This window comes from Lolium perenne, chromosome 4 (assembly GCF_019359855.2).
Source record: "Lolium perenne isolate Kyuss_39 chromosome 4, Kyuss_2.0, whole genome shotgun sequence".
Lineage (NCBI taxonomy): Eukaryota > Viridiplantae > Streptophyta > Magnoliopsida > Poales > Poaceae > Lolium > Lolium perenne.
In genome coordinates this window covers 347,308,654-347,336,388 of record NC_067247.2, presented here as the reverse complement: position 1 = coordinate 347,336,388, position 27,735 = coordinate 347,308,654, and the positions used below count along the sequence as shown (strand labels likewise).

General features: G+C 43.5%; 2 protein-coding genes and 1 long non-coding RNA gene across 3 annotated transcripts; 1 reads left to right on the top strand and 2 right to left on the bottom strand.

Annotated features, from left to right (window-relative positions):
- The first annotated feature begins 130 nt into the window (after positions 1 to 130).
- Positions 131 to 2,050, top strand: LOC127297026 (bet1-like protein At1g29060). Its single transcript, XM_051327281.2, has 4 exons — positions 131 to 381; positions 766 to 895; positions 1,105 to 1,161; positions 1,616 to 2,050. Exons 1-4 carry the CDS (start codon positions 356 to 358, stop codon positions 1,775 to 1,777), a joined length of 375 nt encoding a protein of 124 aa, XP_051183241.1. The 5' UTR covers positions 131 to 355; the 3' UTR covers positions 1,778 to 2,050.
- A 211-nt stretch (positions 2,051 to 2,261) lies between these two features.
- Positions 2,262 to 3,776, bottom strand: LOC127297025 (purine permease 3-like). Its single transcript, XM_051327279.2, has one exon. It carries the CDS (start codon positions 3,658 to 3,660, stop codon positions 2,497 to 2,499), a length of 1,164 nt encoding a protein of 387 aa, XP_051183239.1. The 5' UTR covers positions 3,661 to 3,776; the 3' UTR covers positions 2,262 to 2,496.
- A 9,319-nt stretch (positions 3,777 to 13,095) lies between these two features.
- On the bottom strand, positions 13,096 to 16,363 carry LOC127297027 (uncharacterized). The gene is made up of 4 exons (XR_007848845.2): positions 16,045 to 16,363; positions 14,430 to 14,645; positions 13,643 to 13,800; positions 13,096 to 13,352 (listed from the first exon to the last, which is right to left on the bottom strand). It is a non-coding gene; the product is annotated as an uncharacterized lncRNA (long non-coding RNA).
- Between the last annotated feature and the right edge of the window lie 11,372 nt (positions 16,364 to 27,735).

Genomic DNA, 27,735 nt, shown 5'->3' with positions numbered 1-27,735 from the left:
TAAAGGCTGTTTGCCTGTTTGGAAAAAAAATCTGTTACCGCCCAACAACACGCTTTCTAGTCGAGCGACGTCACCGGTGGATCCTCAGCCGTTCGATGTGCCACGATTAAAGTGATAACCACAGGCTCGAGCCTGGATCGCGCGAGGAATCTCCCTTCTTCCACACCACGGCTGTAATCTGATTCGGTTCCTCTTCGCTTCTTCCACGCCACCGCTGCGGAGTCGCGGCGAAGCCCGGAACAAGGAAGCGATAGTGCGTCGCATCTTGATACCTACAGCCAGGCAGCAAGGCGTAGTCCGATCTGTAGCTTTGGGGGCTCCAATCTTTCGAGATCTCCCCTCCCCCGCTTCCGAGATGGCGAGCAGCTCCTACGGCTCAAGGTTCGCCCCTCCTGCTGCTCAAATTAAGCTGTACCATCATCATGCTGTATTGCTGTCGGCAAAGATCCTGGCGTGCGAATTCCCCATTAGGTCTAGCGCGATTGTTACTGATCGAGCCGTGATTTCTCATGTGAACGCGTGATTCTTGCGGTCTCTCATAGTTAACCAGTTGTATTAGGTAATATCCTGATGTGTGTCCTGCGTTGTTCACATTATGGTGTTATGGTTGGATGCTGTCCCCATGTTTTTAGCACATATATTAGATTTTGATTGTGCTTTATAGATGACCAACATATATTGATGCAGTCCAGAGTTTTACGTTCTCTGAATCCGAAATCCCGCCTGAAGTATTACCATCTTTTAAATTCTGTTTCGGTTCTGCAGGGAAGGGCTGACGTCCAGGCCAGCTGCATCATCGAGTTCCCGAGAGATATCGCTCCAGATCGACCCAGAAAATGCTGATTTGGATGATCATATTCTTGGACTTCGTGGGAAACTCAGCAAGCTAAAAGGAGTAAGTGAGTTGATGAATTTCTGTAATTCATATGAACAAACTATTACTGGAGAAAATTTCCATGTCATAATATTTAGATTTAAATGTATAGTGTGGTGACTAGAGCTGTAGGCTTGCAGTGCCATTGTGTAATGGTGGATGCTGCCTATTTTAACAATGCATTGCTTTTTTTTTTTTGCGAATAACAATGCATTGATTTGGTACTCCAGGTTGCTAAAGAGATCAATTCAGAGGCGAAGTCCCAAAATGATTTCATATCTCAGCTGGTAAGTGACTAATAAAGCTAAAATATTCTGGAACAATTCTGAAGGAAAGCTCAAAATGGTATTTGAAGAGCCTATGAACAGTTCAACTTAAGTATCAGGGAAAATGTTTATGATAAATATATCCTACCTTTGCGTGGTCGTATTGTCAAACACTCAAACGTGATCAGTGATCCTTTCAACTTGGCTAGTACAGTTACCTAATAGCGCTGTGTCTATAGGTGGCCATTAACTGATTTGGGCCTTATGCTATCTAATTGGATATAATTTGTGTTGTTCACTCTCTGATTCATGTCCTGGCGAAGCCAAAAGCCATATGCCTAGAGCACTATGCTGTTTGCTAAGAACATGTGATGAATCAAGAATGTGATGATGCCATGTGTATATACTTGTTTTGGAAACTTATAATGTTCCCCTGTACCATTATTTCTAATGCACACATTGTGCTTGTTTGCAGCAAATGACTCTGACAGAGGCTCAGGCAGGGGTCAAGAACAACATGAGGAGAATAAACAAGAAAATCATACAGAATGGTTCGAGCCATCTTGTTCTTGTCGTTCTCTTTGCTCTTGGCTGCTTCTTTCTAGTGTATCTCGTCTCCAAATTCTCCAGGAGATGAAGTATGAAAAATATGTTGAGTTACTGGGTTGTGGCAAGGAAAAAGTGGAAGGATACAAATATTTGTACGCGCTAGTAGTTGTGGTGAACTGGGAAGTGCATCAGACTTTGTCAGTATATGTTACAGTTCTATGGCATCACTTGTGAATATGTCAATCTGAGTTTTTGTGAATATGTCAATTTTGTTGTAGGATGATAGTTGACGGTGAAGGGATTTGCTCTAATATATACTGTTTAGGAATTTGAGTTTTTGTGAATATATCAATTTTGTTTGTGTACTGCGCTTGCTTGGGTCAATTTCTTAATTCCAGTGACCTGGTACTACTGTTTCATTCTTTCACTGAGATATATGGACGTTAGCAGAACGGTACAGTTAACTCTTCATGATGATGATAATTTCTGAAAGTATTTCCTTTTTGAGGGAATTAAGACACACATCAGAGTTCAAGTTCGTTGTTTGATGTCATATTCTTCGCTGTAATGGAATCACCAGAATTTGTGCCATCTTTATCAGAGAGATAACAAAACTTCCGCATTTGAAGCAAGAGTGTACTGTACTAGTCATGGGAAACGACTGAACATTTCTGAATAGTAGTCCGTACATTTGTGCTACTTAAAATCAAACAATGTAGTACAAACCGTATGTTACTCTGTACTTCTGAAAGAAAGAAAAAACTGTATATATCAGCCACACTACACGCACACAAAACTTGTCAGTCTTCAAGGGGCAGCCAGCTCCAGGTCTCCGGTTTTCCTTGCTACCTGCTGCTCGCTCTTCTGCGCCTCCAGCTTCTTCTGGGCCTTCTCGCCGTAGAGGTAGGATGCGAAACCCCAGAGGGAGAGCACGAGCGCAATGCCCTTTGGCCCGTCGAACTTCTCGTGGAGGAACATGACGGCGAGGATCTCCGAGAGCGGCAGGAGCACGGCGATCATGATGCCGGCGAGGAGCGAGGAGGCGCAGGTTATGAGCCCCATGATGCCCAGGTTCAGCAGCTGCCACGACACGGCGTCCCGCACCAGCACCAGGTAGTAGTTGGTCTCGCCGAGCCCGAACGCCGCCGCCTCGCCCCGCAGCGCGCTGAAATCGCTCTTGATGGCCATGCCGAGCAGGCACACCATCGTGCCGGCGGCGCCCATCACGGCCTGCATCTGCATCACCGTGGAGTAGGGAGGCGGCACCCTCGCGGCGGGTCCCGACCGGCGGCCGTACCGCTCCATGGAGACCTCGACGAGGGGCAGCACGAGCCCGGCGAGCGCGGCCGCCGCGATGGCCTCGCAGAACCCAACCCAGTAAGTCTTGGAGGGCTCGCCCGCCGGCTTGCCTGAGCCCGGCCCGACGCCGAGCACCGCCGGGCCGATGGTGAGGAGGAGGACGGCGTTGGCGGAGAATGGCGTGAAGCGGAGGCCCACGAAGAGGAAAGCGAAAATGGCGGTGAACGCTAGCTGCGTCGCGAGGAGCAGAGACGACGTTGAGAGCGGCAGCGCCTGGGAACCCATCGCGTACACGTAGCAGGAGATGGCGTAGAACGCGCCGAGCACGGCGGCGGCGCCGACGAGGCGGAGCGGGAGGAGCAGGTTGGCGATGCCGTGGCGGCGGCCGCGGAAGAGGGAGACGCACAAGGGCGGGAGGAGCAGCGGCCAGCCGGAAATCTGCAGCAGCGCGGACAGCCACAGGCGCTGCCCACCGTGGACGAAGTAGACGCGCAGCAGGAGCGGCCCGCCGGCGCCGAGCAGGACGAGGCAGGCGCTGAATATGACCAGCGGCGATGGTCTGTAACGAGCCGGCGATGCGGCCGTGGCGACGGTGGCGCGGAGCGGCGAGGCGCTTGGCGTCTTTGCCGCTTCTTGCATGGCTGGACTGGCACTAGCCGATATGGTTGCCATGGCGTGCACACGGATTTAGCTCGATCAGCTGCAAGTATGGCTGGACTGCACTTTGCCTTGCAGGTTTGGAGTGCCTCCTGTTCGCTGGATGCTCCAGTTGGTGAATGAGCTTGCCTGTGCTTTGCATGACAGCTCGTGTAGGGTTTATATAGAAGCGTGAAGATGTGAGGGGATCAAGTTAACAGGGTATTATTAAGTAGGTGAGTCAACATGGAGGAAGGTGAAGAGAAGTACACGCGTAACGGTTAGCAATGTGCCACTAGGCCAAAGAGTACTGTTTGCTCTCTGAACTTAAAATATTTGGCTCGGAGTGCTAAGTACTAGAAATGAAGGTAATGTACTGCTCCGGCCACTTGTAATCGAATTGGTGCATAAACATAAGTCTGGCCGGAAATCTAATTAGGCTCGCGGGTGCATATGAAGTGTGAAAGAAAATCCAACTCGGTTCACGCGCTATTTTTGCACACAAGTTTTTGCAAAAAAAAAAAGACATTTTATGTCCCGTGTAAAAAAGAAAAAATTGATGCTCCAACATGACTATCCGCTTCACTTTTTTAAAATCAAATTTTGATGTTCTAACATGATTATTCACTTCTTTTTGTTTTCAAATCTTTTTTGCACAAGCCACATAAAATATATTTCCCCCCACAAACTTATGTGCGAGCATACTTCCTCCGTTTACAATTTGTTCACGTTGTGGGAATAGTCATAGTCAAACTTTATAAAGTTTGACTAAATATTTAGAAAAAAATATCAATATTCACAATATAAAAGCTATAGTATTTGAATCACCATAAGCTACATTTTCATACTATGTGAGTTTGGTATTATGGTTATTGATATTTTTCACTATACTTTTGGTCAAACTTAGTAGAGATTGACTTCAAAAAATGCTACAACACAATCTAATAAAAAAATAGAGGGAGTAGTATGTTCGATATACATAGGAAATGTTATTTCCGAATTTTCGACATCCTTAAATTTTGTTTTTATGTATTTTTCATAATTATTTCATATGCAAGCCAAAGCCCCACCTCCGTGTGTGATGACTACATTCCTGGTTTCAGTCAAGCACAATATACTTCAGTTAGTTTCAATTCCATGCCTGCTTAGCACATACTATATGAATTTGACCTCAAATGTTCCATTAATTTTACCATGCATGCATGGCTCTGAACAGATTTATTTAAAATCATGCGTCACAAACAAAATGTAATATATCGAGTCCTTTCTATGTCATGACCGGGTAAAGGGACGACGCTTGTTCATTGACCAGGGCAGCAATGCAACCGGTGGTCATACCTGGACTTGTGCGAACGCGGATTCCTACGGGACCGTATGGCGCCAGGACCTAATCGCGGACTGTTCGTTCAGCTGGAGATTAGCTTACCGCGTTGACTGCATGCAGTGTATTTGTACTAAGCCTAGCAACATGTCAGGTATTTGCACTGTTCTCTGTACCAGTACGCAGAGTCAGGTACTTATCTGCCCCCACCACAAGTACTTATCTGTCCTTCACAGTACGATGGTCACAGCAAGAAGTACAGCCCCAAGCCCACATGTACCTATCTAATCCTACTTTGAACGTTAACTTATTTTGCATTTTCAGCTTGACTCGTTTTAAATTTGGCTATTTCGTCTGAACAAAAATTGTTCGTCTCCTTTTTTTGAACATAATAACACTAAAGATTGCCGAAATCATATAAAGTTCTTTGAAAATATCCGTATAGTAACCAACAATCCAAGTATTAAGTACAGTACATCTGCACACCTGCAAGGCTGCAACACATTGTATGAACTTTGTTTCTTTTTCTTTGGTGTCGCAACAAAAATAAAATAGGAGTGTGATCTATTGCAGAGAGCATTCAGTCCCGGCCACTACGTCACGTCTCCATATTGCCGGTACTTTGTTGCAGGCATTTTTTATAATTTGCCGTTAATGGTAGGTTCAGCTGGCAGTTTAAGATTAGTGCCGCTAATGGTGACATAATTACGGGTGATTAGGAAAAGTGCCCCTAATTTTGGATGAATACATGCACAATTAAGAGCGCCGCTAGTCATTTGCGGCAGTTTTAAAAGATGCCGCCAAAGTTTACCCGATTAGCGGCATAGAAAGTGCCGCAAATTCTTGAGATCGATGACACCCGCCAGAAGGGTACCTTAGTAATTTTAGAAAGAGCCAGACGAAAAAGAAGAAAAAACCCCGCGTCACAAAAATAACCCGCTTCGCTCTCGTAGTCTCTCGTCCAGGGCCACACGGGGGCGACTTCATCTCCTAACCCTAGCGGCCGGGAGAAGCCCGCGCGGCCGACGGCGTCCACGGGGGCATCTTTTTGCGGCGTCCACGGGGTGCTGGGTGGCGGATCCCGGTGTGAGTATCCACCGTTGTCGTGTCCCGCACGGTGTGATCCGCAAGGGTGTGTACCCCATATTTCACTAGTAAAGTTCTGTAGTCGCAGGATAAGCTATCCATATATATTCTCGTTAGGAACCTATCCTAGGAGTGGGTTTGGTATTGAACCGACCCTTGGATACATAGTTGATAAACAATCTCGGTCATAGTTATAGTAGATTTCATCCATAAGGTCCTCTAGAAGATAACAAAAGGATCCGTGCGCTTTGGTGTGAGTATCCACCGTTTTCGTGTACCACGTGATGTGATCCGCAAGATTGTGTATCCCACATTTGACTAGTAAAGTTCTATGGTCGCATGACAAGCTATCCGTACCCGTTCTCGTTAGGAATCAATCCTAGAAGTGTGTGCATCGACTCATAACTAACCACGTGATAGACGAACCCAATGCATTGATATCGAGCTAATATCTGAGTCAAAGTTATCCTAAATTTAATATAGGTATCCACCTCGACATGGAACACATAGGTATCCTAATCTTGGGCCGGAGAAATTCCTTTTCATGCTAATAAGATATCCATGCATGCATCTCATAGGATCCATGCGCTTTGCTGTGAGTATCCACAGTTGTCGTGTCCCGCATGATGTGACCCACAAGAGTGTATATCCCATATTTGACTAGTATGGTTATGTTGTCGCAGGACAAGGTATCAGTACCCGTTATCGTTAGGAACCAATCCCAGGCGTAAGTTTTTTTTTTTTACCGACCCTTGGATATATAGTTGATAAACAATCCTGGTCATAGTTATAGTAGATTTCCTCCATGAGGTTCTCTATAAGCCAACTAAAGGATCCGTGCGCTTTGGTGTCAGTATCCACCGTTGTCGTGGCCCGCGTGATGTGATCCGCAAGAGTGTGTATCCCACATTTGACTAGTAAAGTTCTGTAGTCGCAGGACAAGGTATCAGTACCTGTTATCGTTCGAAACAAATCCCAGGCGTAGGTTTTTGTTTGAACCGACCCTTGGATACATAGTTGATAACCAATCTCGGTCATAGTTATAGTATATTGCCTCCATGAGGTCCTCTAGAAGCCAACTAAAGGTTCCCTGCGCTATGGTGTGAGTATCCACTGTTGACGTCTCCCGCGTGATGTGATCCGCAAGAGTGTGTATCCCACATTTATCTAATAAAGTTCTGTAGTCGTAGGACAAGGAATCCGTACACATTCTCGTTAGGAACCTATCTCAGGAGTGGGATTAGTATTGAACCGACCCTTGTGTACATAGTTGATAAACAATCCCGGTCATAGTTATAGTAGATTTCATCCATAAGGTCCCACAGAAGACAACTAAAGGATCCATGCGCTTTGGTGTGAGTATCGACTATTGTCGTGTACCACGTGATGTGATCCACAAGACTGTGTATCCCACATCTGAATAGTAAAGTTCTGTAGTCGTAGTACAAGGTATCCGTACTCGTTATTGTTGGAAACCAATCCCATGCGTAGGTTTTTTGTTGAACCGACCCTTGGATACATAGTTTATAAACAATCCCAGTCATAGTTATAGTAGATTTCATGCATAAGGTCCTCTAGAAGCTAACTAAACGATCGGTGCGCTTTGGTGTGAGTATCCACCGTTGTCGTGTCCCGCATGGTGTGATCCACAAGGGTATGTACCCCACATTTGACTAGTAAAGTTCTGTAGTCGTAGGACAAGCTATCCATACAAATTCCCATTAGGAACCTATCCCAGGAGTGGGTTTGGTATGGAACCGACCCTTCGATACATAGTTGATAAACAATCCCGGTCATAGATATAGTAGATTTCATCCATAAGGTCCTCTAGAAGACAACAAAAGGATCCGTGCGCTTTGGTGTGAGTATCCACCGTTTTCGTGTATCGTGTGATGTGATGCGCAAGACTGTGTATCCCACATTTGACTAGTAAAGTTTTGTAGTCGCATGACAAGCTATCCATACCCGTTCTCGTTAGGAATCAAACCTAGAAGTGTCCGCATCGACTCATAATTAACCGCGTGATAGACAAACCCAATGCATTGATATTGAGCTAATATCTTAGTCAAAGTTATCCTAAATTTTTAATATAGGTATCCACCTCGACATGGAACACATAGATATCCTAATCTTGGGCCCGAGAAGTTCCTTTTCAAGCTAATAAGATATCCATGCATGCATCTCATAGGATCCATGCGCTTTGCTGTGAGTATCCATAGTTGTCGTGTCTCGCATGATGTCACCCACAAGAGTGTATATCCCACATTTGACTAGTATGGTTATGTTGTCGCAGGACAAGGTATCCGTACCCGTTATCGTTGGGAACCAATCCCAGGCATAGTTTTTTTTTTTGAACCGATCCTTGTATATATAGCTGATAAACAATCCCGGTCATAGTTATAGTAGATTTCCTCCATGAGGTTCTCTACAAGCCAACTAAAGGATACGTGCGCTTTGGTGTCAGTATCCACCATTGTCGTGCCCGCGTGATGTAATCCGCAAGAGTGTGTATCCCACATTTGACTAGTAAAGTTTTGTAGTCGCAGGACAAGGTATCCATACCTGTTATCGTTGGGAACGGATCCCAGGCGTAGGTTTTTGTTTGAACCGAACCTTGGATACATAGTTGATAACCAATCTCGGTCATAGTTATAGTATATTGCCTCCATGAGGTCCTCTGGAAGCCAACTAAAGGTTCCCTGCGATTTGGTGTGAGTATCCACCGTTGACGTGTCCCGCATGATGTGATCCGCAAGAGTGTGTATCCCACATTTAACTAATATAGTTCTGTAGTCGTAGGACAAGATATCCGTACACATTCTCGTTAGGAACCTATCCCATGAGTGGGTTTAGTATTGAACCGACCCTTGGGTACATAGTTGATAAAAAATCCCGGTCATAGTTATAGTAGATTTCATCCATGAGGTCCCCCAGAAGACAACTAAAAGATCTGTGCGCTTTGGTGTGAGTATCCACTGTTGTCGTGTACCCCGTGATGTGATCCACAAGACTGTGTATCCCACATTTGAATAGTAAAGTTCTGTAGTCGCATGACAAGGTATCCGTACTCGTTATTGTTGGGAACCAATCCTATGCGTAGGTTTTTTGTCGAACCGACCCTTGAATACATAGTTTATAAACAATCCCAGTCATAGTTATAGTATATTTCCTCCATGAGGTCCTCTAGAATCCAAGTAAAGGATCCTTGCCCTTTGATGTGAGTATCCACCGTTTGTTGTGTATCGCGTGATGTGATCCGCAAGAGTGTGTATCCCACATTTGACTAGTAAACTTCTGTAGTCGCAGGACAAGCTATCGATACCCATTCTCGTTAGGAACCAATTCCAGGAGTGGGTTTATTATTGAACCGACCCATGGATACATAGTTGATAAACAATCTCGGTCATAGTTATAGTAGATTTCATCCATAAGGTCCTCTATAAGCCAATTAAAAGATCTGTGCTCTGGTGTGAGTATCACCGCTGTCTTCTCCCGCACGGTGTGATCCGCTAGAGTGTGTATCCCACGTTTAACTAGTAAGGTTTTGTAGTCGCGTGACAAGCTATCCGTACCCTATGTCGTTAGGAACCAATCCTAGGAGTCGGATTATTTTTGAACCGACCCTTGGATACATAGTTGATAAACAATCCCGGTCATAGTTATAGTAGATTTCATCCATAAGGTCCTCTAGAAGCTAACTAAAAGATCCGTGCTCTTTGGTGTGAGTATCCACCGACCCTTTGGTGTGAGTATCCACCGTTGTCGTGTCCCGCATGGTGTGATCCGCAAGGGTGTGTACCCAACATTTGACTAGTAAAGTTCTGCAGTCACAGGACAAGCTATCCATACACATTCTCGTTAGGAACCTATCCCAGAAGTGGGTTTAGTATTCAACCTACACTTGGATACATAGTTGATAAACAATCCCGGTCATAGTTATTGTTGGGAACCAATCCTATGCGTAGGTTTTTTGTTGAACCGACCCTTGAATACATAGTTTGTAAACAATCCCCGTCATAGTTATAGTATATTTCCTCCATGAGGTCCTCTAGAATCCAACTAAAGGATCCTTGCGCTTTGATGTGAGTATCCGCCGTTTGTTGTGTATCGCGTGATGTGATCCGCAAGAGTGTGTATCCCACATTTGACTAGTAAACTTCTGTAGTCGCAGGACAAGCTATCGATACCCATTCTCATTAGGAACCAATCCCATGAGTGGGTTTATTATTGAACCGACCCATGGATACATAGTTGATAAACAATCTCGGTCATAGTTATAGTAGATTTCATCCATAAGGTCCTCTATAAGCCAATTAAAAGATCCGTGCGCTGGTGTGAGTATCCACCGCTGTCGTCTCCCGCACGGTGTGATCCGCTAGAGTGTGTATCCCACGTTTAACTAGTAAGGTTCTGTAGTTGCGTGACAAGCTATCTGTACCCTATGTCGTTAGGAACCAATCCTAGGAGTCGGATTATTTTTCAACCGACCCTTGGATACATAGTTGATAAACAATCCCGGTCATAGTTATAGTAGATTTCATCCATAAGGTCCTTTAGAAGCTAACTAAAAGATCCGTGCTCTTTGGTGTGAGTATCCACCGACCCTTTGGTGTGAGTATCCACCGTTGTCGTGTCCCGCATGGTGTGATCCGCAAGGGTGTGTACCCCACATTTGACTAGTAAAGTTCTGCAGTCGCAGGACAAGCTATCCATACACATTCTCGTTTGGAACCTATCCTAGGAGTGGGTTTAGTATTCAACCTACACTTGAATACATAGTTGATAAACAATCCCGGTCATAGTTATTGTTGGGAACCAATCCTATGCGTAGGTTTTTTGTTGAACCGACCCTTGAATACATAGTTTATAAACAATCCCCGTCATAGTTATAGTATATTTCCTCCATGAGGTCCTCTAGAATCCAACTAAAGGATCCTTGCGCTTTGATGTGAGTATCCACCGTTTGTTGTGTATCGCGTGATGTGATCCGCAAGAGTGTGTATCCCACATTTGACTAGTAAACTTCTGTAGTCGCAGGACAAGCTATCGTTACCCATTCTCGCTAGGAACCAATCCCAGGAGTGGGTTTATTATTGAACCGACCCATGGATACATAGTTGATAAACAATCTCGGTCATAGTTATAGTAGATTTCATCCATAAGGCCCTCTATAAGCCAATTAAAAGATCCGTGCGCTGGTGTGAGTATCCACCGCTGTCGTCTCCCGCACGGTGTGATCCGCTAGAGTGTGTATCCCACGTTTAACTAGTAAGGTTCTGTAGTCGCGTGACAAGCTATCCGTACCCTATGTCGTTAGGAACCAATCCTAGGAGTCGGTTTATTTTTGAACCGACCCTTGGATACATAGTTGATAAACAATCCCGGTCATAGTTATGGTAGATTTCATCCATAAGGTTCTCTAGAAGCTAACTAAAAGATCCGTGCTCTTTGGTGTGAGTATCCACCGACCCTTTGGTGTGAGTATCCACCGTTGTCGTGTCCCGCATGGTGTGATCCGCAAGGGTGTGTACCCCACATTTGACTAGTAAAGTTCTACAGTCGCAGGACAAGCTATCCATACACATTCTCGTTAGGAACCTATCCCAGGAGTGGGTTTAGTATTCAACCGACACTTGGATACATAGTTGATAAATAATCCCGATCATAGTTATAGTAGATTTCATCCATAAGGTCATGTAGAAGACAACTAAAGAATCTGTGCGCTTTGGTGTGAGTATCCACCGTTGTCGTGTACCGCCTGATGTGATCCGCAAGATTGTGTATCCAACATTTGACTAGTAAAGTTCTGTAGTCGCATGACAAGCTATCCGTACCCGTTCTCGTTAGGAGTCAATCCTAGGAGTGTGTGCATCGACTTATAACTAAGCACGTGATAGACGAACCCAATGCATTGATATCGAGCTAATATCTTAGTCAAAGTTATCTTAAATTTGTAATATAGGTATCCACCTCGACGTGGAACATATAGGTATCCTAATCTTGGGCCCGAGAAGTTCCTTTTCAAGCTAATAATATATTCATGCATGCATCTCAGAGGATCCATGCGCTTTGATGTGAGTATCCACAGTTGTCGTGTCCGCGTGATGTGATCCGCAACAGTGTATATGCCACATTTGACTAGTATGGTTATCAATAGGATATGACAAGGTATCCGTACCCGTTATTGTTGGGAACTAGTCCCATGAGTCAATTTGTTTTGAACCGGCCCTTGGATATATAGTTGATAAACAATTCCGGTCATAGTTATAGTAGATTTCCTCCATGAGGTTCTCTAGAAGCCAGCTAAAGGATCCGTGCACTTTGATGTCAATATCCATCGTTGTTCTCGTTAGGAACCAATCCCAGGAGTGGGTTTATTTTTGAACCGGCCCTTAGATACATAGTTGATAAACAATTCCGGTCATAGTTATGGCAGATTTCATCCATAAAGGTTCTTTAGAAGCCAACCAAAAAGATCCATGCATTTCGGATGTGATCCGCAATATTTGATCTAGTCAAAGTAAATATCCATCAAATGCTTGATCTAGTATTTACGGTTATAGGTATCCTATATTTAGCCGATAAAGTCCTTTAGCCGCCGAATAAGGTATTGTTAACATATATATGTTCCGCCGCCGGATAAGGTATCATTAATATATATATGTTCCATTTAATCATTTAGCCGTAGGTATCCTATATTTACCCCATAAGATCCTTTAGCCACCGAACAAGGTATCATATATTTTCCCCGTAGTTTCCTTAACCTATATTCCTCTCATACTATCATTCAACCGTCCACCAAGGTATCGATGAGTGTTGTCTTAAGTGACCATTCTATATATTAATTGAGAAGTTCTTTGTTTCAAAAAAAAAAAACTAAACACCGGGATCTCCTGGCCGCCGACGCTGGCATCGGCGGTGGCAGCCTCAGCATCCAAACGTCCAAACATAAATATTTGCATTCAATCTCAATATCAGTACACTAGGATATTGACAGTCAAGCCAATATAATGCCAAACCTCTGAATGCAAACATCCAAACGGACACTCATTGAATCAGCAAAATATCAAATGAAGTCTCAAATTCAACGCAAACATCCATATTACACATAAAAAGAGAGCGTTGTAGACGCCCTATTTTGAATAGGGGTCACCAAAATCATGTCATAACTGCTAAGTATTTGAGAAACCACAACTTATCACACGTCATATCCTATTGTTCACCATTTTCAAAATTCAGACTAAGTTCCCTGCCATATCCTTCTCACTCGAATCACCAAAAATGTCTCATATCTTCTATGCTTCCTTCCATATGGTCCATGCTGAAAGAAACACGGAGATATATGAAGCTTCTACATGAGGATATCACGAACAAACAACTGTATTGATGATCAAAATAATTCGAGGAGGAATAAAGTCCACAGAGGTAAGAGTAGTAGGCTGTAATAAAGCGCTAAACACAAGACCAAGATTTTTTTCAGAGGCCATGGACATGATACAAACCACTAGATGTCTGCAACCTACACAATGACTACCAATCATCAAGCTAGCAGCCAAGCTACAAAGTAAAAAAAAAAATGGAGAAGAGAAGGCAGAGAGAGAGGCCCCTTACCATGAGCCGTCCAAGTGGAGGGAAGGAAGTCGCCACCTGAAACGCCGCTGGCCATCACCACGGCTTCAGGGCTGTACAACCACACCACCTCCGGAGCACTTGCTGGCAGCAGCAGCTCAGGGAAAATGCCGGCTGCATCTCCATGTTGTGTAATTGACCTGGAAAACACAATCATGGCTGGAATTAATTTTGTAAGAAGAACTAGAGAATGCCTGTACAATTAACAATGAGAGGATCACTGGTTTCGAAAGAGCAAGCATGATTGTATCCACAAGGATGCACTGTGGTACCGGAAATGTCATTATCAACACAAAACATGTGTGGAAATTCATTTCAAGCACAATCAGTTTTTAGCTTTGCAACCTTGGTGAAAATTGAAAACTAAAATTACTAGTAAGTAGTAGCTTCAAAGAAAATAGAAGTTTCATAACTGCCTATGCATGATAAACATAAAACAATCAAAAGAATGAGTCATATACATCTACTAACTACACACAAGTATGTGTGCAACCAGCACACACTTCAACCCTCAGGAATCAAACACCTTCACATCATACTTGAAGCTATCTACTAGTAAAAATACGTACACGAAAAAAGGCAGCAACCATAATGCATGACACAAAAATACAAGTAATTGTCTGGACATACTAGCATCAAGACCAAACCTTAACGCCATGGCATGACTGAACATCAGTTTTATGCATGATTCCGACTGCTAACACATTCAGCGTGATAAAAGAAGAAACACAATTTAGAAGGATATCAAATAGGAGGAGATGGATCTCACTGTCAAGAGCAGGTTGGAAGTTAATCGGCAGCAGCGGCACATAGTGGTGGACGGCATTAGGAGCAGCAGCTCCGGCAGGGAGGCAAGCACCAGCAACAGCTTGGGAGGCTGGCGCTTGAGGGCATGGCAAGCACCACCACCAGCCATCCTCCATGCCTCGGTGAGAGAAACGTTCGCGTCACCATCAGAAAACTTTGCTCAGACCTGATGGAGTGCCTACAAGGAAAATAAATAAATGTTCAGAAGATACATGAAAGGATCGCAGCAGGCACATATAAAAAAAATACATGTGTGAGCAGCTTGGTTTAATTCTAACTCGTGACCAGCAATAATGCATTCCATAATCAGTTTTCCTCTTGCTGATTTCACATGGAACCTAGCCCACCAGCACTACATTGGAGATACCATTGCAGCCCACAAATCTAATATGATGCACACATATCTCAAGAATAATTTTTTTACGGCAACCAAATTATATGGAGTGGTAAAACTGCCACATTTCAACATCAGAAAAAGAGCTCAACATATAAATGCATAATTAATAACAGATGAGGGACTTATTGTTGTCTTGGGTATATGTTAAACCTGAAGCATAATTGGTGATATTATTGGCTTCATTTTAACAGAATGGGCTTGGGTTAATGACCTTCTTATATAAACAAAAACAACGGAATGACTCACTTGTGAACGAGAAAACTCACCTTCCTGTTTCACATGCAAAAAATATGTTAAGGTAGTATCAGGTCTGTACTACCAACGCGGAAGGGCTACGATTGTTTCCAAATTAAAAGATGTCAAAGTGTTGAGTTGATTGCTGAAAATAAGCACAATTTAGTATAGGAAACTATGCATTTGATGTTAGGCAAGCAGTTGGTTAAACATGACACCCACATAAAATTAATATGCAGGACGCCCAACATATGGATGATTGTACAAACAGTTCATGAACCACATCTTTACAAAGTTCAATATGGATGACTGTACTAACATTTTGGGACAGTACCCAGTATACGGCAATTGACGCGGAAGGCATGTGGTAGTTTTCCAAAATTAAAGATATCAAAGGTTTGGGGTTGACGGCTCTGTATGAATCATTTCGTATATGCAACTACTTGTAAGAATCACTCCATGGAAATAACCTATCATGTCAGCTGCACTGGATACACGTTCACACATAAAAAGCTTCAAAGCGAGCTATACCTCTCTAGGTCCTCACGAGAAATGTGATTGTTAATTGGCTGCTTCATTCTATTTGCATCTACTCAAGCCCCAGGCTAATTCTCCAAAAATGCTAACATAATTTTCATGCATAAATTTATGAGCTACAGATCTATATGCTTCAGCAGGGGTTAAAAGTTATAAATTCAGCGACCCTTTGGCTTTATCCTTGGGAATCTCTGCATCCAATTTATTTGGGGGCGGAAAGACTTTTGACCAGATTGAAGATACAGAATAAAACAGCAGCATCGGGGAAGGTACTTTGATAAATCTGTTTAGCAGATCGAACTAAGGCAATCCAATTTATAGAAGAATAAGTGAGACCCTAGGCAGCTACTTAACGGAATCGAGCGAGGGTGAGGCAGGCAGACGCACGGGAGACGGCGGAGACTCGTACCTTGTAGTTGAGCAGCAGTGAGCAGCAACCAGAAGTCCACGGTGTCACCGGCGAGCTGCAGTAGCCGGATCCGAACCCAAGGCGACGGACATGGCGAGGGCGCCTCTGGTACCCCCTCGTTCGGAGGCTGGAGGAAGGAGGAAGGGGAAAGGTAGCGCTGGAGATTCAAATCTGAACCGGGAGTGTGGGGGCAGTGGATGGGGGGCCGGGGCAGCGCCATGGCCTCGCCGTACTTGCGCCGCAGCCACCAAGGACGGCGGGTACGCCATGTATCCGCCGACTCCCCGTCCTCTCTCCCCGAGCGTATCGCTAGAATCTGTAGGCGTATCCGCTGGATGTAGGGGTCAACCGCCCGCGAGTGTGGGCCCATATGCGCGAATCTCCAGCGGCTCGGTCGGTGTGGATAGGGTCACGGCGCCGTAAGGTCCGCTCGATTGAAATATCGGACTTGTGCTGCGTTTAGTCTGACCATTTTGAGTAAGCATTCCGCGTCCACAAGACCACAACCAACCACCAGCTCCCGAAGAACGCTGACATGAGACATCGGTCAAGTCCTCGTCGGCACCACCAGTAAAATACTCTTCTACTACGCTTAGCTGCTACTCCTACAACACCAAAAGCTTCTCTAATGATTCAGACACCATAATGGGCGATTGGGCGCGATGATTGTTGTTTAGCGTTAACAAAACAAGGCGAAGCGCCTACGGAGAAAGTGCGTCTTTCTGATTGGTGTGCATGCATGGCTTATTGGCACGGCCGCCGTGAGCCCGTGACCGAGTAATCAGGACCCATGTGTGCCCCAACTTGGCAACTTTGGATTGTTTTTCCTGTCCAAGTTGAGAGCAAAATGTACTTCTAATTGTTGCCGCTCTTTGTCCTGCCAATAAATTGTAGCTGACTTTCAGGTTTTCAGTGTGCACTGATGGATAAATTGTCAGCCGACCCAAGTGCAGAAAAACGCAGTCACCTACTGGGCAGAAGATCGACCCGGTCAGTTACTTTTCAATTTTCATAACCGGCCAGGCCACAACTGCATATACTCGACTTCGTCTGAACATTCTCTTTTAGGGTCGTCGATGGTGCAGGTGGTTAGGACCCGAGATGTTGTCATCCGTGGGAGTTGGGACGGTTGGTAACTTGGTATGTGGGTAATAAGGACACGATCTTAGTTTTTCCTAGATTGTTTTCTTAGCAGCATCGTGTGAAATGCGGTAGTAGCAGATAGAGATAATCATGATTGATCCGATGGACGATGTTCAAACTTCAAAGATCAACGAGGAAGCGAATTAAAAGACCGAGAGGCTGCGGCAAACGGCAAACCGTCCTTACATTTTGTCATATGTGTGAGTTCACACGAATATTGCTAGCTAGTAGCCCAGTGTATTGAATTATTTGGAGCAGCAAATTCATAGCATTGACCGAGTCACCATTGTGCTCGATCACCATGCCTGTCAGCCATGCTCGTGCATAAATCACCCACCAGGAGTACATTATTCGTTTGTTAATCATGAAATGTACGATCACGCACGTACACAGAGGTCTATAACAGCTTGGTCTAAAACCCAGCAGTCAAATTAAGGTGATCTAAAACGAGATTGGTCTGTGGCCATCCCTCTGATGGCCATGCATGTAGCCGCGACCGCGAGGAACCTTCACGTTGAACAATTCTTCGCATGTTTGTTAGGATTTACCTCCGAATGGCAACAATCAATTAATCAAGCGCTCCCACCTAACACGATCGGCAACAGAATCTGGCCCTACTGATAAAAGAAAATGAGGTGAAAAATAATGTGACAGCTTATAAAGCAAAACCAGAGATGATCATGACTGATATGGCTAGCTTACCTTGCACACTTAATGTTTACAAAAATCGTGCTTAGTTTCCTCTTTTAGATGAGACCACACAATTAGGCTCCACTATCATCAGATGACAACATTTCTTATCAAGGTGCAAAAATGATCAGGTGGCCGAAATAAATGGCGCCATAATGTCGGTCTGCTAGGTTTCACGTTCCTGGCTTGCGGTTGACTCCCTTGTTCATGACGGTGGATTTTCATCTTCCTAACAAAAAATATACGTCCATGAACATAGAGTGTGGTTGTAACTTTAACCCCATAGATATTCTACGGGCTGTCAGGATTGTACTACCATTCACGTCGGCTCACCATACTCCTACATTCCTAAAGGAAGCCTTAGGATCGTCATGGATTATGCTATCTGTCCAACATTTGTTTGTTTCGGGAAGTGAAGGAAAATATGGCCTCCTCAGAGCAATTTGGCGATCTCGACTGTTAGATCTGATCTTTGAACACTCTAGATTCCTCGATTTTTCACCACACGTGCCTATCGTCCTTCACCTCATCACCCGCTTGTCCTGGCCAGCCCAACATCTTCGGGCACCTACTCTGAAGACCGTCCCAGGCTACCTGTGATGAATCAAGCCATTAAGTAAAAAAAATAGCAAAACTCAACTACCTAGACCCTCTCATAGCAATTGGGTGACTTAGACCGTCAGATTTTTTTTTCTTTGAACACTCCGGATTGCTAGATTTTCCACCACGCGGGTCTCGTCTTTTACCACATCCACCCCAATTTGGCAACGGGAAAATTAGCCAGCAATTTATTGCTCAACCATAACCATGCTCGTACAATAAAATTCTCCCTATCCCCATCCCCATTCATCGTGTGCAGTGTGCGAGAGGTAGATTGTGGATGAGATGTCCACGAGGAGTTTTAGGGTTTGAAGTATATTACATTGGCTCCCTACTGCTTTATAGTACTCTAATCTCACATGTCATGTGCCTAACGGAGAATTCATGGCTACCGGATAAATATGGATAGTTGTACCCCAAAACCAGCTCCGCCTTACTTTTGGAACATGAGAAGCTTTTATTGACTTAATTTCATAGGGATATAGAGGTGATTTAGAGGATCAATGAGCCAAATATGGCGACCTAGCTCTAGAGTGACAACCATTCTAGCAACATGATGGGCTTCCCCATTTGCTTGTATTTGCTCATGACCATAGATGACCCCGCCTTAGCTGATGATGAGGAGAGTTTTACCTCTAGTAAAAGCCCACAGGATCAAATACTAACCAAAACCATCCTTGGATAGGTTTTTTTGTTTTTGATAATTGACCATGCACGAATAGGTGAATTAATCACCGCGGTCGGGGAGTGGGCTCTGTTGCCAAATTGACGTCCACCCGCTTGTCCCAGCCGGCCCAACATCTCTGGCCCGCTACTCTGAACCGTATGGCCCATACTGCGGTTCGTCTATCTCATTTGTTCCCAATTTTATCTCAAACTAGTACAAATGCCCGTGCGTTGCCACGGGTACTCAAATTTCATTTCTTAATGCATATATATAATTCACAACTCACTATGAAAATTTAAAACAAATCACAGATATCATAATGTACATCATGATAATAGTGAATGCAATAACAAGACATCATTGTTGTGTATCTGCGTGGTTCCAAGTTCTAGGCCACGAGACATTTTTAGAAATCTTGGCGGCAGCCCCCGAGATGATGCAAACTCAGCGCCCTATGATGTCTTTGCTGATGTTGTTTGTGTTGCGCTGCCGCGTGCTACTGCTTGTCGTGCTGCAGCTGATGGTAGTGCTCATGTCCTGGCCACCGTTCCTGCACATGCATTTTATATAGCCAAAAATTCAAAGAGAAGATACCAGAAGGAAGAGAAAAGAAGCGAGAGGGTTGCCAATGGAGAGAAATCGGGAGACGTGGGATGGCCCCCCTCCTACTCGTCGATCCGACGAGCTGCCATCTTCCTAGCTTCCTTTCGCACCGCGTGCCTCAGTGGATGACCTCAAGCGACTGGCCCCTCGAGTCCAAAGTGTTGGTGGCGACAACCTCATCGTTCCCCCAACCATGCCCTAGTCCTCCGTGATCGTCGCCTTTCCTGGGAGAAAGGGACGACATCGTCGATACGACAGGGGAAGTCCGGTCTCCTTCAATACGACAGAGAAAGGGACTGATTTGTGGTGCTCAACATTGCAGACCACATGGTCCAGAGGGGTGGGGCTGCAACGTTGTGAATCTGGGAGGGGCAGCAATGTGGACGAGAATTATTTACGGGTGTTGCGAGACAAATGGACGATGGACAAGAAGATAGAAAGGATAGAGGAGAGACAAGTGATTCCATACGCTGCAAGGGAATGTACATGCACGGTAAGAAAATATTCTATATTTAATACATACAGAATTAAAAGCAGATTTGGTTGTATTCTTTCATGTTACTAAGAAAGCGCAAAAATTGAAAAACTGAAGCAACCAAAATTTTCCCTCATAATCAACCAACCCATATAATCTGCATAATCTGTTTTACTTATTTGGTTGATCCATCTCCAATCTTGCCACCACCACCAAATGACCTTCACTTTGCCAAGACTACCATCCACCTAGATTGCTCTGATAACATGGTGCATTCTCACAGTTAACTCACCAAATCAAATGAAAACATGAGATTGGAGTCAAAACACATACAACAAGGTTTTTTTCTTCAGGTGGTGACTCACATGCATGTCTATCTGCCTCTCAATAACCATCATCTGCATTGCTCAAAGATCATTGCATTCTAAAAATGAAAATATCAGTTAGTGACTCACATGCATGTCTATCTACCTCTCAATAATCATCATCTGCATTGCTCAAAGATCATTGCATTCTAAAAATGAAAATATCAGTTTTCAAAGGCGATAGATGAACAGTCCAAATACAAATGCCATGCTCTAAAAAGTCATCAGCAGTCCACCTCTTAATCCATATATCCAGTCACCAAAATTGTACTTAAAGAAAAATGAAAGCATCTATTTCACATCAAAATACTTATTAAACTGAACAACTACATGCTACAGTTGCAGGTTAATTAGCCTATGCATTTTGATCACACAACATAACTTAATTTCATCACACTTCATATAGCTTCAGTAATTCAATTGCAAGTAAACCAACTAAGAAGACATGTGAGAGAACAAAGAATAGCAGCCCACACCTTGCTAGCTGTGTAGAATCCAATGCCTGAGCATCACTGAATGACACAACCATGAAGCTAGCCGCACGGACGTCGACATTCAGCTAAATGGAGTAAAGGTGCCCACTCTTTCCGTATATCCTCTCCTCCCTCTTACTCCCCAATGCAGCTGTGTCATTTCGGCATGTAGCTGGCAATGTTTTGCTTTGTAAGGCTCGCTAGATAAACCCAAACACTGCACTAAAGTGAACACTGCCCAAGTGCAAACATGGTAGATGCAAAGCTCGTAAAGAAAATATCGAATAGCTCATCACCAACCAGGTTCAGTATTTTAGCTCTCAACTCAATCAACTTTTCGTGAAGGAATTTTGCCTCATATGTACTTCATGCAGCAAAGTACATTTGTAGGCAGGGGCAAGAGAAGTATGCTTAAACATGAATTCTGTTGTTCTTTGTCTCGCCAAAAAGGACACCAGCAACTACCAATACCACTGTGGATATTTTCCCTTGCCCACAACTACTCCTGTATCGCCTCACTTTGATTACGAAAGAACATATGCGTTATTATTAGTAAGTAATTCATTGGTTCAAAGTAAAAATAAAAAATGAAAACATCCATTCATCCATATACCCTTTTGGCCTTTCCCTTGAGATGAAACGTGCAAAATAAAACAGATGTAAAATTCCAAAATGTATAACAGAGTTGAATCTAGTCTGACCTGATAACTACAGTGATGCCGTGAAGCTCCAGATGTAGCATTAGAAGACCCGGATGCATTTTCATTCAATATTTCAGATTTTTCATCCTTGCTGAAAAAAGCACCCTATAGCATTAGAGATTTTCATTTGGTAAACACTCGCATGCCAGCTTGATAGGGTGTTAGAAGTAGGTAAATAGATGTGATGAGAATTGTTCGTGCTATCTGGAGAGAAGTGCTTTATGTGACTTGTTTATTTGAAGAACATAAGATTGATAATTGCATACCTCTTTTCTAACACCGCATTTCTCAGCTTCTGAAGTGAACACTGACCAAGTGCAAACATGGTAGATGCATAGCTTTTAAAGAAAAGATGGAATAGCTCATCACCAACCAGGTTCAGTATTTTAGCTCTCAACTCAGTCAACTTTTCGTGAAGGAATTTCTAACACTCAAGCCAGGTTCAATATTTTAGCTCTTTTTTATCTAGGGATCCCTGGCTGGTGAGGACACTTCAACAGCCAAAGGGAGGGGAGAGGATGGAATCACATATCGAGCTCACCAGTGGAGCACGGATCCTGAAACACAAAAAGATGAAGAAAGATCAGGACCCATTCTCATCAATCAACCGACATCAGAAACCTCACTCCCTATCCATGAACGTATTTATGAAGGATACCACAAATTTAGTACAGGAACAAGTATAGAAGATTAACTTTTGAGTTTTCACGTTCCTAGAATCATATAAAGATTGAAGAAGAAACAATCTTGTAGTTGCGCACTAATACAGCAAGCAAAAAATTTGAGGTGCATGCAGTTTGTGATTATATTACAAACCCTGCCATATTTTTCTTCATTTGCCATCTCTAGATGCAACTTGCAACTCTGATATCATGTCCTCCACCGGTATCTGGCTAGGATAAAGGCAACTATTGCCTTTCTCTAACTCGACATGCCACATGACCCACACCCTTCATTCACTGGCAGTCAGCTCTACTTACATAAGCATTATACCTTCTTGAATTTGGTTCCCCTCTTCTCCAAGAGGTGCTCCGTTATTCATCTAGTTGACCATAATTTCTCCTGGTACATCATCAAACAACACAAATTAATATTTCTTTTAAAAAATCACTCCTTCATAAAGCATGTCTTTTAAATTTCCAGAAACATATAAAACCGATCCTAATAGTACGTGCACAAGAAGCAATGCACATAAAATAATACATTTTGGTTTATATAATCTGGATAGTCAAAAGTCAATATCTCACGGACGTATTATTTAAGACAAGGTCAATCAAGATGGCACAAGATCATTGCTACGCCAATTACTCTTGTTTACCTATTGACAACAATATTAATAATATTCATTAGACATACTCCTAGTTACCAGCACAAATTCAACTTCTAAACATCATCTAAGTTTATCTTTGTGTTACCACAGTACAATCCGATAACTTGTAATGAGAGCCACTTGATCGCACAACGGATCTGATGAAATGTGAGATGCTCCTAGGCCACTTAATCAAAATGGTTCAGTATCTTTCATACACACCAAAAACTTGCTCATTCTAAAGAGTTCATATACACCTGCAAGTTCTTCTCTTTTGAGTCAAGATGACTACCTTGGTGCCCGCGTTAAATAATTGTAGAGGTCAAACATCCCCCAAAAAATAATATGGACATAAACATACATGAGAAAACAGAAAGTCGCAGAATTTACATGCGGAAAAAGAATAGGAGATCACCACAAAAGAAGCATTGCCGATTTGGCAAGGAATGAATTACCTGCAGGGTATAATCTATAAACTGATATTAACTTTGTTCCAATATATAAGACACTTTAATAAGCTAAACAACCTACCAATACGTTTTATATTTTGAAATGGAGGTAGTATTTCACATATTCGTCGCATATCCAAAGCAAACGTTATGCATCCACTTATAATCAGGACATGGTATATCCAACAGATGTGAGGAAGTTCTCATGTTCTAATTAATGAGAATACTATTTGAATCCATGCCACCAAGCTTAATTAACTTCAAAGTAAATTTACATGCATGCTTCATGCTGATGTGAAAATGTCAGTTGGAGAAAAAAAAGGCATGTATGAAAAACATCCGAGTCAAGATATATGATAACTGGCTTTGTCATGAAAAAATCCGAGTACAACTTCCGTCAGTAATAGCTTCTATCAGCTGATAGTTGTTCTAGTGTCAGGTAAAATATCCTCAATCCAAATAGCAATTGCATTGTTTATTCGTAAGGTAAATTTGAACTGATAAGCTAAAAAAACATTCACTAAACTATCAGCATGTGACTCACATTGCATAAAGTAGAGATGAGAAATTTCACCTTGATCTTGCACTTGGTGGCAAGTGCAGACTGTACACAATACCTATAGGGTATGCATCTCCCTGTTTTGGTATGGGGAAGATTCAATCATGCTTCCATGTACAAAGAGCTGCCATGTTCCAATCCGTTTAATATCCTCATCTAATGTAATATTGCAAAAACAAACCAGGAAAGCACGAGCTCAGATGGGATATTAGCAGGAAGTCAGGAGCTCAGCTGGGATATTAGCAGTCCATGCTGACGATCAAAACTGCCCGATTGTTGTGCAACCTTGGGGTCAGGCCATCCTTAGCCATCAGAATAAACCACCGTCACATTGCCCAAATGACACATCAAACGATAATTAAACTTTTAGACTGCATGAAGAAATACTACCCTATTTAACTGCATCTGTTGTAAAATACTTTGAGGATACTCTCTCCGTCCCAAAATGTAAGGCGTATAAGGATTAGTCAAAGTCAACATTTTTTAAGTTTGACCAAGTTTATACGCAAAATATAAACATTTACAGTACTGAATCAACATGAATAGATTCATCATAAAATATATTTTCTTAATATGTCCATTCGATATTGTAGATGTAAATATTTTTTTCTAAATATTTGGTTAAAGTTAGTAAAGTTTGACTTTTGACCAATTCTTAGACGCCTTACATTTTGGGACGGAGGGAGTACTTTCAATAACTCTATCAAAGAAAAAACATCAGGCAGAAAGATTCGTGTGCAGGTTGAACACTGTAGTACTATCCAAGCAGATGGTCAAAAATAATCTGCACGTGAAACGCACTATAAAGGTAAAATCAAAGAACTGAACCTACATAACAGGAGGTAAATTGCAGGGTCTACCTATTCCGCCATGCATTTCAGGAGACTAATCTATATTCTCCAATCTGAATAAGAAGTGGTCAAACCAAACCACGACTGATCTTTTAGCTTACAACTTCGCTCCTCATCAAACAGACCTCCTGATGCGTGCACATGACATGAGGTTCAGAAAATCACACACATATTAGAGAAATCTGTCAGGATGGGTTTTATACCATACCTCTACTTGTTCTCCCATCGATCTTCATCTCATCTACCACCAGGTGCGTTTTTTGACAAATTCATTCCTGACAGAAACAAAATTCATGGTACCGCCACTGGCACCAGCTACATTCCTCGTGCTCAGATCATCAACCGATGCACACCAGCGGATGGTGCACCAAACCAGTCCACGATGTCCTCGACGCTAGGCGGCACATGACTCCACGCTCGTCCTGACGTATTTGGCGCACAATCAGGCCCAAGAAACCTGCAGACCTGTTGTTGAAGGGAACTCTTATTAGTCAGATTCCATCTCAAGATTAGAGAAACTAATTTGCAGCATAAAATGTAAACAAATTATTGTCAATGCGGTTTGATTCGCCCTGTGGTATATTTTTGTGCTTCCACTGGCTCAGTCGAACTTGCCTTGATATTTGGCTACTCCGTTGATTGACCATTAGATCTTTGACGGTGTGCCATAGCAAGAACTCAACTACGTCTCTACATAGAGATAAAAGGTTCTATAAAAGTACCTCAAGTAGCATAGATTAAAGAACCTCCATGGCACCCCTTTCACGGCAACTGAATGTCATAATAAATGTCTTTATGGGAAGAACAAGAGCATATGCGGATTTAGAACAAGAGAACTATGGAGGATCCCTCCTAAGATATTGTTTGAAGAGTCTCTGATTCACACGACAATAGAACATCAATTCTGCCAATGAATAGTACTAATACTTCACTGTTCTGATTTCACCAATAGGCATTTTGTAGGTAATAACAACTGTTTTTGGTACAAGTAATTCAACAAAACAAGAAAATGTGCATTATTAGAAACAATCACATTTACTCATAAAATAAATCTGGACTACAGTACTGACACCAGCAGCTTCAGATTCAACACAAAATCAAGGTTCAGTATGTGATGGAACTGAAACCTCCGTGGAGGGCACGAAACCAAAGTATCACTTGAAGAACTCAACGAGTAAGTCAAGAATTAGACACGAAAGTGATAGCAAATGTATGGATAAATGAGGATCTCAAAAGCGTGCTCAATGAAATCAGATACAGACCTGTGTATGCGTGTCCATGGTGAGGTGCGCCCTGGGCGGAGATCAGGCAGAGACCTGGGGCTGAGGTCGACCGTGGGGGATTCGTCAAGGCCGATGAAAAAGCCGGCGTCGACCTGGAGGTTGAGGTCGATGGTGAGGGATGCCATGGATCTGCCCACGTCGGCTGCTGGACTTAGGTAGGCCACAGCAGGACCTCAGGGAGGGCGGCTCTTCAGATCGGGGCCGGAAACGCGGAAGGGCTGTGGCGCCGCCGAGATCCATGGAGGCGCTGGTGATCTCGGTGGGAGCATCCCTCAGCCGTGCTGAAATTCCGCTCATGTGCGTGCGGAGCGTGGAAGCAGCCAACATGCACGAGTTTGGGTTGGCCCATTTGGAGGCGTGCAGAGGCGATGCGGCCCAGCCGGGCCCGTGCGGGACGATGACGACGAAACGATTGTTGTAGTGGCAGAATAGGGAACATGTTCCTCCTTTTTAAGTAGTGTAGAAAAAAAAAAATGTTCCCAATCCGGCAATCCCCCACAAACGCCGCAACCCCCACGATCGCGAACGCCTCCAGCGCCTCGCTGCTCCCGAGCGAGCGCGGCGGCGCCTCCAAAGTCTCTCCACCTCCACTCCCGACATTTCCTCTCCCGCGACCGGCGAATTCCCCGCCGCTGTGCGCCGGTGGGAACCCCCTGTACCCTACGAGCTAGCCCCTCCGTTTCCCTTCCATTTGCGCCTTCGCGGGCATCGCCTCCAGATCGCCCCTGCTTCCGCTGCCCAGTTCTGAGTTCCCTCGAGGCTCCTTGGCTACTGTCGCTGGCCCAGACCAGTTCGTCGGCGCCTTCCTGCCCTCCACGTCGCCGGCAGCTCACATGGAAAGACGAAATCGTCCTAGTCCTGTATATGTCCGACTTTAGCTACATGGACGGGTCTTTCGTTTATTCAGGCCAGACATTGCACGACTGAAAACATGCGTTTTTACAAGTGATTATTTTATAGATGTCAGTGCATATTTCATATTTTGAATGCCTCTAGAAAACTAGGAACATTTTCTGCCCTGATTTATCATCTACCTAACTGTTTCATAGCGGTTTAGTGGTGCCCGCCTCAACTCTGAAATTGCATGCAACATTATACCGGGCAGGATTCTAGACTCTAGACAACTATTTGATGGAGCTGTTGAATTCAGACTTGAAATGTCATGTATATATAATTTCCTGTTAAGAAAATCTCTTGCTAATTCAGATTCGTTTATTATCCAATTTCCAATAGTAGAAATAGCAGAAATATACGATCATGCGGTTCACTTCTAATGTAACATAGAATTCTCTTTTGTAATCCTGATTCTTGGTGTCTAATTGTCCACACATACTCTTCCATTTAATAAACTATGATTAAATGCTCTTTGAGCTAATTCATAGAAGTTCATAAACATATTAATCTGAAGTATGGATCATTACCATTTCCATCTGTTTTTACAGGTTCTAAAAACGGACTGAACATGGTGGCTGCCATTTTTAGTGGATATGTCTGGTAAGAGTTTGTTTGCTCAAATATGACCT